The 12,134-nt window shown below is 43.7% G+C and overlaps 1 protein-coding gene across 1 annotated transcript in view; it reads right to left on the bottom strand.

Annotated features, from left to right (window-relative positions):
* The window catches only part of LOC133151192 (P2X purinoceptor 3-like), a 133,942-nt gene extending 127,368 nt beyond the window's left edge, over positions 1 to 6,574 (bottom strand). Inside the window, exon 1 of the mRNA XM_061273998.1 lies at positions 6,229 to 6,574. Coding sequence (XP_061129982.1) covers positions 6,229 to 6,574 — 346 coding nt within the window. The remainder of the gene's footprint in view (positions 1 to 6,228) is intronic.
* Between the last annotated feature and the right edge of the window lie 5,560 nt (positions 6,575 to 12,134).

Genomic DNA, 12,134 nt, shown 5'->3' with positions numbered 1-12,134 from the left:
TGTTTTGCTATCTGAAGCAGCAGCACTGGACCCAAGGTTCGAAAACAAGGCCTTTGGCAGGGAGGAGGATGCCTATAGGATCTACCAGCATCTTAGCAATGCTGCTGCTAAGATGAACCTCGCCAACCAGCATGCTGAAGGAGAAGCAGAAGAAACAGCACAGCCACAAAGTTCCGGACAGGACAGCCAAGATTGGCAGGAATTTGACCAGCAGGTCTCAGGGCTTGTGAGCAGCTGTTGTAAGGCTTTGGCGGATTTAATGCTGGAGGTGCGTGCTTTTGTGGAAGAGCCCCTTATAACTAGAGGGTCAAACCCCCTCTCTTGGTGGCAAATAGAGGTGTGGTTTATGCAAGATTTTCTCATGTGATGCAAAAGAGACTCTGCATTGTGGCTACATTTGTCCCATCTGAGAGGATTTTCAGTAAGATGGGGCAGATATTATCAGAGAAGCGAAATACGACTGAGCTCATCAAAAGTTAGTCAGCTTGTATTTTTAAATGCAAATCTGGAGTAAGAGCAAAAGAAAGTGCAGTGTATAGGAAATTTTTACGTTTATTTGACTATTTTGGTGTGTTTGCTCCGTTGATAACTGGATTTTTCGGTCATTATTTTTGGAATTTTTTACCTCTTAGTGAAGTACCGTAATTTTCGGACTATAAGTCGCGGGTTTTTTCATAGTTTTTTATACTTATACTCAGGAGCGACTTATATGTTTTTTTTCACTGATTTTTACTTGATCATTAACACATCACTTACTTACAAGTATAGTTGGCCACTTCACATGTTATTTTAGTATAGTTGATCACTTCACATGCTTTGATATCTTTATCTTGAACATATTCAAAACATGAAAAATAGAGAGAAGAAATCAAATAAAGTAATTAACACTTTAAAGCACCATATCCTCTGGACATGTCCTCTGTCACCAAGATGACATAAAGGACGAGAAATTTGATCGATGGTTTTAATGATTTGGAGTGACACAAACGGTTTGATAATATTGTTGTTTATGTGATAGTTATTTAAAATATACTTTATATATCGTTGTATGGGCCTGTGGAATAATTTGAACTGCGGCGCGGCACACGGCATTGTTGACAAAGGACGATCCATGGATTTAATGAATTGGAGTGACACAGATGGTTTTATAAACGTGTTATTTATGTAATAGTTTTTTTTTTTAATAACTGAATGTTACGTCAGGCCCGTTCTCAGCTCCTCGTTTGTGTTCGTCACATTAGCATACGGTATCGTTTAGCCCAGGGGTGGGCAAACCTTTTGACTCGCGGGCCGAACTGGGTTCTAAATTTGGACAGGAGGGCCGAACCAGGAGCAGATGGGCGTAGTGTTTGTGTGAAGTAATATAAGCGACCTGTAAAGGTCATTGCATAAAGGATTTTGGCCTTTAGTAGGTAGTAAAGCATGGCTATTCCAAACAAGTTTTTTGAAAACAAATGCATTTATTAACATTAAAAAAAAAAAAAACACTAAAAAACTGCTATCAGTGATTCTCATAAAATACGACAGTTATTATGAATAACAGTCTCCATCACTTCAGTGCCTGCAGGTCAGATTAATAAAAGATGTTTATTTTATGAGATCACATCAAACGGCAAACAAATATATCATCTTGAAGAATCGGTGAAAGCATACATCCAAATAAAGTAATCAAAGCGGCAACACGGTGAGGGGTATCTGAAAATCAGAGCAGAGTTTTAACTCACAAACACCTGGTAACAGAGGTGAGGAAACGGGAAACACTTCCTTCAAGTAAGCCTTAAGAACTTTACAGGTTAAGTAAGATTAGTCGCAAACAGGTGGTGCATCAATGTCCTTGAGCATTCTGCATTGTTTGAAAATGAGAATGGTCGCTAGTTTCAATCCTTGCTATGTGTACAATTCATATTCAAAATGCATTTTTTTACAACAAACTTGAGAGCCTCCCCTTCATTTTCAGTGGGAACAGTGTTGTTGGTCTCCCTTTTTTGCTAGTGCGTCATAGTCTGGAGTAAAACTTGTTGTGGCAATTCTTAGGAGAGATCCGAGGTGTTGGTCCGTTTATCTCGATCTGTGACGGGTTGATGTTGATGTTCATGTGGCTGAACGTCACGTCGCGTACGTCGAGCCAAATTGGCCACTCTTTTTTAAACACTCGGCACTCCGTGTCCAACTTGCTTTTCCTTGGGCGACTCATTTTAATGGAAGGATTCCAGGGGAAGGTTTGTGGGTGGGTTTAGCGTAAAACTGTATCTGAAAGCTCAGCGCGCAAATTACAAGAATGCTGTCGTCACAGCCCAAGCTCTAAATTCGGGACTGATACAAATAGAGTGCGTGTGCGCCATGTCCGTACTACTGAGTACGTACACGCACTTGTGAGTGTGCACCGAGCTTTCTGGCACGGCTTCCGGTAGTAAATGCGCAGGCGAGCGGTTCCCCATCTACTGGGGAAACACAGTCATTGCAGGCAAAATGACCCAAAAAAATGTTAAATAATACAATTTATTCAGGGTTGGCGGGCCGGATTAACGGTCCCGTGGGCCGGATGTGGCCCGCGGGCCGTAGTTTGCCCACCCCTGGTTTAGCCTGTTGTTGCTCGTTCATGTCTGTTCTTGGCGTTGGATTTTGTCGAATAAATTGCCTCCCAAAATGCGACTTATACTCCGGAGCGACTTATATGTTTTTTTTCACTTTTTTGGGCATTTTATGGTTGGTGCGAATTATACTCCAGAGCGATTTATAGTCCGAAAATTACGGTATTTTTGATCTTATGACACAATGCTTGGGGATAGTTTATATTTAGATAAGGGCCGCATTTGGCCCGCGGGCCGGACTTTGGTTTATATTAATTAACACCCGCCCCCACAGTCTATATCAGGGGTGGGCAAACTACGGCCCGCGGGCCACATCCGGCCCACGGGACTGTTTAATCCGGCCCGCCAACCCTGAACAAATTGTATTATTAAACTTTTTTTTTTTTTTGGTCATTTTGCCTGCAATGACTGCGTTTCCCCAGTAGATGGCGAAGCGCTCGCCTGCGCATTTACTACCGGAAGCCGTGTCAGAAAGCTCGGTGCACACTCACAAGTGCGTGTACGTACTCAGTAGTACGGACATGGCGCACTCTCGCTCTATTCGTATCAGTCCCGAATTTAGAGCGTGGGCTTCGACGACAGCATTCTTGTAATTCGCGCGCTGAGCTTTCAGATGCAGTTTTGCGCTAAAGCCACCCACAAACCTTCCCCTGGAATCTTTCCATTAAAATGAGTCGCCCAAGGAAACGCAAGGTGGACACAGTGCCGAGCGTTTAAAAGAGAGTGGCCAATTTGGCCCGACGTACGCGACGTGACGTTCAGCCACATCAACATCAACCCGTCACAGATCGAGGTAAACGGACCAACACCTCGCATCTCTCCTAAGAATTTCCACAACAAATTTTACTCCAGACTATGACGCACTAGCAAAAAAGGGAGACCAACAACACTGTTCCCACTGAAAATGAACGGGAGGCTCTCAAGTTTATTGTAAAAAATATGGATTTTGAATATGATTTGTACACATAGCAGGGATTGAAACTAGCGACCACTCATTTTCAAACAATGCAGGATGCTCAAGGACATTGATGCACCACCTATTTGCGACTAATCTTAACCTGTAAAGTTCTTAAGGCTTACTTTAAGGAAGTGTTTCCCGTTTCCTCACCTCTGTTACCAGGTGTTTGTGAGTTAAAACTCTGCTCTGATTTTCAGATACCCCTCACCGTGTTGCTGTTTTGAATACTTTATTTGGATGTATGCTTTCACAGATTCTTCAAGAATTCAAGAATATTTGGTCAGAATGTTTGCCATTTGATGTGATCTCATAAAATAAACATCTTTCATTAATCTGACCTGCAGGCACTGAAGTGATGGAGACTGTTATTCATAATAACAGTGTCGTATTTTATGAGAATCACTGATAGCAGTTTTTTAGTGAATTATTATTATTATTTTTTTTAATGCTGTTAATAAATGCATTTGTTTTCAAAAAACTTATTTGGAATATCCATGCTTTACTACCTACTAAAGGCCAAAATCTTTTATGCAATGACCTTTGCAGGTCGCTTATATGACTTCACACAAAGCCTACGTCCATCTGCTCCTGGTTCGGCCCTCCGGTCCAAATTTAGAACCCAGTTCGGCCCGCGAGTCAAAAAGTTTGCCCACCCCTGGTCTATATCAACTACACTGAGCACGTGTGGAGGAAGGGGTGTGTTACGTATGTCAGGTGCCGGTGTTGTGCTAGATTTGGTTCCCCCGTGAGATTTTGTTCCCCCTGCCGCAAAAAACCGATGTCGTACAGCGTCGTACGGTGTCAGCACTATGTTGTTTTCAATAAAAACATGAAGAACTCACGTTTGCGTCAGTCAATTCTAATTTTTATAAAGGATTATTCTCATTTGATGTCTTTAAATTCATCCGCGTTCTGCCATTGAAGCGGGGTGCATTCAAAGACCAGTCGTACAGACGGAACACTCATTCACTTCACCAAAAAGCAACAATATAATTACGTGAGGTCTTTGCATAACCCTCGATGCAAAGAAACTCCTCTTTTTGGGTACCGTTACTTGCTACAAGGAGTATATATTACAAAGGAGACTTTCTACTTAATTGTGATCATCATTCATTCATTCATCCATTTTATTACTCAGGTATTTTCAAAGCAAATTAATATTGTTGCATTTATTAATTTGCTTTAAAATGACAGCGCAATATAATTACCGTTTTTTCCCATATATAATTAAAAAATTAACTAATTTATTGTCTGAAAATCTGGGGTGCGCATTATACATGGGTACAAAAAAAAAAAAAAAAAAAATGTTTTTATCCGGATATGATACGGAGGCCGCCATTACAGATGCGCTTTCTTCTCTGCTGTTCACTTCAAACACGCTCCATACGAACACAATGCTCTCGTATCAGACGCTTGCTCGATCACCTGCTCGTTTGCTGTCACAATGTACCCTACACAAATCCGAAACATTTCTTCGCTATCGAGTTTGCTAGCGCATGTGCAGTGATACTGACCGGCAGAATAACATCCGGTTGTTCCCAAAGATGATCTTTTTTCTGAATTTTACGTTTACGGACTTAAGTAGGAGTCAAAATTTGGGTGCGTATTATACATGGGTACAGGCTTTTTTCCAGGATCGACATGCCATTTTTAGGGTGCGTATTATACATGGGGGCGCATTATACATGGAAAAAAACGGTAAAAGCTGACACTATAGCAATGTCAAACGTGTTCATTTAAGAAAAAGCCACACACGTTTTGATCAAATCTTTCATAACGAGAATGATTTGAGTGAATTGATTTGAATGAATAGGCGGCTCGGTGGCGCACTGGCTAGCACGTCCGCCTCACAGTAAGGAGGGTGCGGGTTCGATTCCACCTCCGGCCCTCCCTGTGTGGAGTTTGCATGTTCTCCCCGTGTCCGCGTGGGTTTTCTCAGAGCACTCTGGTTTCCTCCCACATCCCCAAAAACATGTTTGGTAGGCCGATTGAGCGCTCCAAATTGCCCCTAGGTGTGAGTGCGTGTGCGGATGGTTGTTCGTCTCTGTGTGCCCTGCGATTGGCTGGCAACCAGTTCAGGATGTCCCCCGCCTACTGCCCGATGACAGCTGGGATAGGCTCTTGCAAGCCCACGCCCCCCGTGGGGATAAAGAAGATGGATGGATGGATTTGAATGAATAATTGAGAAGAAATTTCAGTTCTGAAGGCTCCTTTCGTCCCAAGCAAAGTGACAGATGGTGGGGAGGGGGGATAAAAATTGTAACAGGAACTCTATAAATAATGTCAAGCCGTGAGAATTTGTGCCCCCCTCCTATTTTGAGAACGGTGAGTCCTGGACATCGACTGGCTTTTTTTCTATCTTCCTGGGGGTCAGTTCAGGTAGTGTGGCAAATTTGAACAGGTTCCCTCATTCCTAGGCCAAATTACAGGGGGGGAACACACCCTCACGGCTGCCCCGTGAGGATACGCCCCCCCTCCCCTTATTTTGAGAACGGTGGGTGCTGGACTCCAGCTGTTTTTTTTTCTGTCTTCCTGGGGTTCATTTCAGGTTATGTGGCAAATTTGAACAGGTTGTTCAGTTTGTATTGTTTACATACCCACTCATTAATGTCAACAGACATCGCTGGCCAGGAATATCTCAGAGAGATACTGTGTCTTGTTTTATTTTGCCCCGGCTACCTTGACGTAGCGTCGCCAGCTCCTCGTCGGCGTCTTCGGTGGCGGTACCCAGGTCAAATAATCGTAGAAGTTCGTCCGCGAGGGCGTCGAACAAATCACACGCAGGAGCCATCCTTTCATAGTCGGCCATTCTCCACAACCGTGCTTCGCCTGTGAGGTTGGTCAGGACAAACTCCACCTTGGCTGGTTCGGTCGCGAACGTAACGGGCTGAAAACCAAACATAATGCGGCAGTTGGCCACAAATACCCTGATAAGCTTGGGATCTCTGTTGAATTTTTCAATATTGCTGAGACGCGGTTCTGGAACGTCCATGAGCCTCCTGGCCTCAGCAGACGGGCGGGGCATGGGTGTAGCGGTGGGTGCGCCACCAGCCGGAGAAGCGCGTCTGGGACAAGTGGTTACCGACAGTCCCCGAAGGGTTTGGGTCATCTCCCGTTGCTGATGATCGATCTACTGCTGCTGTAGCTGCAGCTGTTGCTGCTGTTGTTGACCCATTTCAATCAGCGTCCGGATGTCAGCTGACAAACTGCTGTTTGCGGTCTTGGTCTGCTCCAGTTGGCACAATGCCGTCTGGTCGCTCGCTGGTTGCATAGTGTTTTAAGTGTGCCCGTTTTTTCTTTTATTTGTCTTGCCTTTTCACCTGCCCACCGCGTATCTGCAGCTCTGCTCGCACCTCTCTGTTCCCGCTCCCTCGGACTACGAGCTACGCTAGCCAGCTAGCCAAACCACCACCGGACCCTCCTACATCCCGGCTCTGAGCCTGTAGCTGCTCGCTCTTGGCTCGGCAAACAGCTTTAACCCAACTTTCTGGCCACTCGGCCGGCGTCCTCGGGGGGAGCACCCGCTCGCTGCGAGCTCGCCGGTCGCGGCTCGGCTGTGTGCCGCCATGACACACTGGGGCTTGCTGTTCGTGCGGGTACAGTCGGGATCGACCAACACCACCACCCACCCCACCAACATCACTACTCGGTCCACTGCTGCTTCCATGCATTTCACTGCCTACCAACGTCTAGCTAACCAGCTACTAGCCACTTCTAGCATTTTATCTGGATTATTACCAGCTGCTGTCACGTCTCATCTCTTCCATGAACTATTACTTCTGCTACTCCGGGCTTCTATTCCACCAACTTCTCGCCCAATTGTCTACACTGCTGCTCAACTACAATAAACATCTCCCTGCTGCTGCTGCCTCAGCTGCCAGCAAGGCTGGGATCCTCCGCCGTCGCCGCTACATCTACCGTAGCTCTGGACTATCTTTTAACCGACATTTCTCTGATGGCTCACTCATCCCTTCTTTCTGGACTACCTCTCGCCCCCCGTCACCCCCACCTCCCGTACTGCCAACCTCAACGATCTCCGCTCCTTCATCCATCTCCCTTGCGCTGCTGAACAGTCGCTCCCTCTCCAACAAATCACCAGATATTTTTTAACTACTATTGGACTGCTATTAGTCCATGGCAGGGGTGGGCAAACTTTTTGACTCGCGGGCCGAACTGGGTTCTAAATTTGGACCGGAGGGCCGAACCAGGAGCAGATGGACGTAGGCTTTGTGTGAAGTCATATAAGCGACCTGCAAAGGTCATTGCATAAAAGATTTTGGCCTTTAGTAGGTAGTAAAGCATGGATATTCCAAATAAGTTTTTTGAAAACAAATGCATTTATTAACAGCATTAAAAAAAATAATAATAATAATTCACTAAAAAACTGCTATCAGTGATTCTCATAAAATACGACACTGTTATTATGAATAACAGTCTCCATCACTTCAGTGCCTGCAGGTCAGATTAATGAAAGATGTTTATTTTATGAGATCACATCAAATGGCAAACATTCTGACCAAATATTCTTGAATTCTTGAAGAATCTGTGAAAGCATACATCCAAATAAAGTATTCAAAACAGCAACACGGTGAGGGGTATCTGAAAATCAGAGCAGAGTTTTAACTCACAAACACCTGGTAACAGAGGTGAGGAAACGGGAAACACTTCCTTAAAGTAAGCCTTAAGAACTTTACAGGTTAAGATTAGTCGCAAATAGGTGGTGCATCAATGTCCTTGAGCATCCTGCATTGTTTGAAAATGAGTGGTCGCTAGTTTCAATCCCTGCTATGTGTACAAATCATATTCAAAATCCATATTTTTTACAATAAACTTGAGAGCCTCCCGTTCATTTTCAGTGGGAACAGTGTTGTTGGTCTCCCTTTTTTGCTAGTGCGTCATAGTCTGGAGTAAAATTTGTTGTGGAAATTCTTAGGAGAGATGCGAGGTGTTGGTCCGTTTACCTCGATCTGTGACGGGTTGATGTTGATGTGGCTGAACGTCACGTCGCGTACGTCGGGCCAAATTGGCCACTCTCTTTTAAACGCTCGGCACTGTGTCCACCTTGCGTTTCCTTGGGCGACTCATTTTAATGGAAAGATTCCAGGGGAAGGTTTGTGGGTGGCTTTAGCGCAAAACTGCATCTGAAAGCTCAGCGCGCGAATTACAAGAATGCTGTCGTCGAAGCCCACGCTCTAAATTCGGGACTGATACGAATAGAGCGAGAGTGCGCCATGTCCGTACTACTGAGTACGTACACGCACTTGTGAGTGTGCACCGAGCTTTCTGACACGGCTTCCGGTAGTAAATGCGCAGGCGAGCGCTTCGCCATCTACTGGGGAAACGCAGTCATTGCAGGCAAAATGACCAAAAAAAAAAAAAAGTTTAATAATACAATTTGTTCAGGGTTGGCGGGCCGGATTAAACAGTCCCGTGGGCCGGATGTGGCCCGCGGGCCGTAGTTTGCCCACCCCTGGTCCATGTTATCTTGGATCTGCTCCTTCTCTGTGAAACATGGCAACAGCCCCTGGATTTTTTTACTCTCAACCAAGCCACTCCGTCCAACTACAGCTACATCGACAAACCCCGCCTCTCTGGGTGAGGAGGTGGCATTGCTGCTCTTCATAAGCAGTCCCTACCCATCATTGAATTGGACCTCAACCTCCCATCTATTTCATTCTTTGAATATCTCGCTTTTTCCCTCCCTACTGCTGTTCACATCTACCGTCCCCCAAAGTCACATCCGTCTTTTCTTTCTGAACTCTCTGAACTCCTCACCATCGTATCCTCGCCTCCTACTCATCGGTGACTTCAACATCCACATTCACCAGCCAACTGCTCCACTGACGTCCGACTTAATCTCCCTTTTATTACTCAGGTATTTTCAAAGCAAATTAATATTATATGTGGATATACATAGTATGCTCCTCCTTTCCACTCACATCCAACCCCCGTCCTCTCGCCTTTCAACTGTCAGATCATCTCTGCATCCTCTTCTCCGCCCCTCTACCTTCGCCTCATAATTCCACAAAACGCACCATCTCCTACCGCAACATCAAGACTGTAAACCCAATCACGCTTTGTCAGCTCTTATCCTCTGCCCTTCCTTTTCTATGATTGTCTTCAACATATATAAAAAGGAAGGAGGGTCAGTGGGGAAGCATGTGGTGAGAGGGAAGAGAGTGAAAATAGATTGCGGGTCGCCCCATCTGCGATGTTACCCACTTAGCACTGAGCACGCACTATTATTGTGGTGCCTGGATAGCTCACTGGGTGACAATATGGACTTTGTACATGAGTGTCTTGTGATTGAGTCTCAGTAGGGTTGAAAATGACATTCATTCAAATGCTTTTTTGTAGGTCTGTACTAAACATTTACACACATATGTATGTTCATAGGACCAGTAATTGAGACAATGTTCTAAATAATAATGTATTAGTAAATGAGGCTTAATTTTTGTCAAAACCCAATGTTGAAATGACAAAATTACAAAATTCTGAATTGCAGTCCAAACGTGATATCTTTTCTATGTCCTCCCATTACGTAAAACCAACTGTTTATACAACGGCTTGCTCAGTTGGATATTCTCATTGTTTAATAAAACCCTTATGTCAGTTCCCTAGAATCAACCTACAGAAAATAATCAAATAAATAATAATATTTTAAAAAGTCAGAAAGTAGCACCTCAAATAAAGTTGTTGATTTGCAAAACTGCTCGGCAAAGACACAAATATATTTTGAGCCTTGAACACCGCATCGTCGTCGTGCTGAGCGGTGTCCCACCTTATCTCCCAGGAACATGCCCTTTAAACCCCATTTGGGGTTAACCAGGCGGTCACCCTTGTTGAAGCGCTGATTATCCATTGTTTTTGACACACGCAACTAGATTATGATAGCGGCTTAATGCATTGTGTGCATGTTGGTTGGTTGTTGGTCTAATTTAGAGAAGGGAAACAGGTAAGGCCATTCTATTTGGTCAAATGTTTTTTTCTTATGCACCAAGCAATATTATAATTTATCTTAAGTAAACAACTGTTAACTGGTTAATGTTTTGCACGTTTTTTATTCTGGACAAAAGGGCTGGTGTTGGAGCACCCCGAGGGGTCAGTCCATGCTCTTAATTGATCATGCAGAGTACATGCGTATGTAAATTAATAGTTGTCATATTTTGGCTCAATGCTCAAAATACAGTTACAAGATTTCTAACACAATTTTGTTATGTACCGTATTTAGTAAAACTATAGTGCAGTTACAGTTTAGTTATGTTGTTGAACAATAGATTCATACTCACCCAATAAAGTAAGTGAAGATGAGAAGTTGGACAGCTCGGTTTATAATGCCGATTGTCCAGCTCTTGACAACCACTGATTTAGTGGTTTCATAGGTAAAGAAGTTAGTTATGCAAGACGACATGCCAGTCAACAAACAAAACATAAATGACAATGATGCAGTGTCTATTCAATTAATAGTAAAGATTTAGCTGGATTCTAACTGTAACAGCAAAAATGAATTTAGCAGTTGAAGCTTTTGGTCCCAAAGTGACTAAATCAACTTCAGTTTAAAAACACACATTTTTAATTCTGACCATTGACACCAGCAGTGGTATCCAAAAGGAGAAGGGCTGTATGTCTTCAGAATTGCAAGCTGCTTATTTCCAAAGAGAAATTCCTGGAATAAAGTACAAATTAAATTTATGTGATGATTTTTCTTCTGACTCCATATACTTTGATACTCCAAGCGTACATGCCTTAGAAAGCAGTTCCCTCTCTCTATTAATCTAACCCCACCCACTTTTTGTCTACCCCACCCACTTTGTGTCGAAGGCCCACTCACCACCGACACTAATCTGCTATTATCATCAGCATCATATTTCCACTTTCTTTCTCGTTATAATGCTCTCATTTTCCCAACGCACGCACACACGCGTACACGCGCACACACAAACACACCCACACGTATACATACACACACTGTGGACTATATTCACTACCCTTGCATATGCACAAATTTGGAATTGATTGATATCTTGGACTTTAATTTTTGCATTCTCAGCAATCAAATTTTGAACTTTGTCAGACCATGCACATCCACAAAAACTGATGCATCAGCTTTCAAAAAAACCTTAAAACACACATCTTTTACCAAAACAATGCAAAACATACATATTGAAACTGCCGTCTTTTACAAAATCAAATATAATTTTACGATTACAGCCCTGGAACATTAAGATACTGGCACTGGCATTTTGTATTTTCTTTCTAATTAGGCCTTATTTTTGACAAAAGGACAAAAAAAACTGAACGCGAAGTACTCCGGTGCGATTCATAGCAGCATCGTGTTGTAACGTTTGTTGTTTTTATGTCTAGTTTTCCTGCTTGTTCCTGCTTGTTTGTTCCGTTTATCCTCTCCTCCAACACCCTTTTCCCTCAATGAACCCTGGTCCAAGCTGCATTTGGTCGCCCTGTTCCATTCCTGCACGGGACAGAACACAACTCTTCAGAACACAATACCACATCGGGCCTCGGGTTGTTGAGACGTGCCTCCCCTGCCATCATGAAAAGGGGAAAAAATAAATTCAATTGTTTTG

The sequence above is a fragment of the Syngnathus typhle genome, linkage group LG3 (genome assembly GCF_033458585.1).
Source record: "Syngnathus typhle isolate RoL2023-S1 ecotype Sweden linkage group LG3, RoL_Styp_1.0, whole genome shotgun sequence".
Lineage (NCBI taxonomy): Eukaryota > Metazoa > Chordata > Actinopteri > Syngnathiformes > Syngnathidae > Syngnathus > Syngnathus typhle.
The sequence above is the reverse complement of the archived record's forward strand: the minus strand, read 5'-3'. Positions and strand labels throughout refer to the sequence as shown.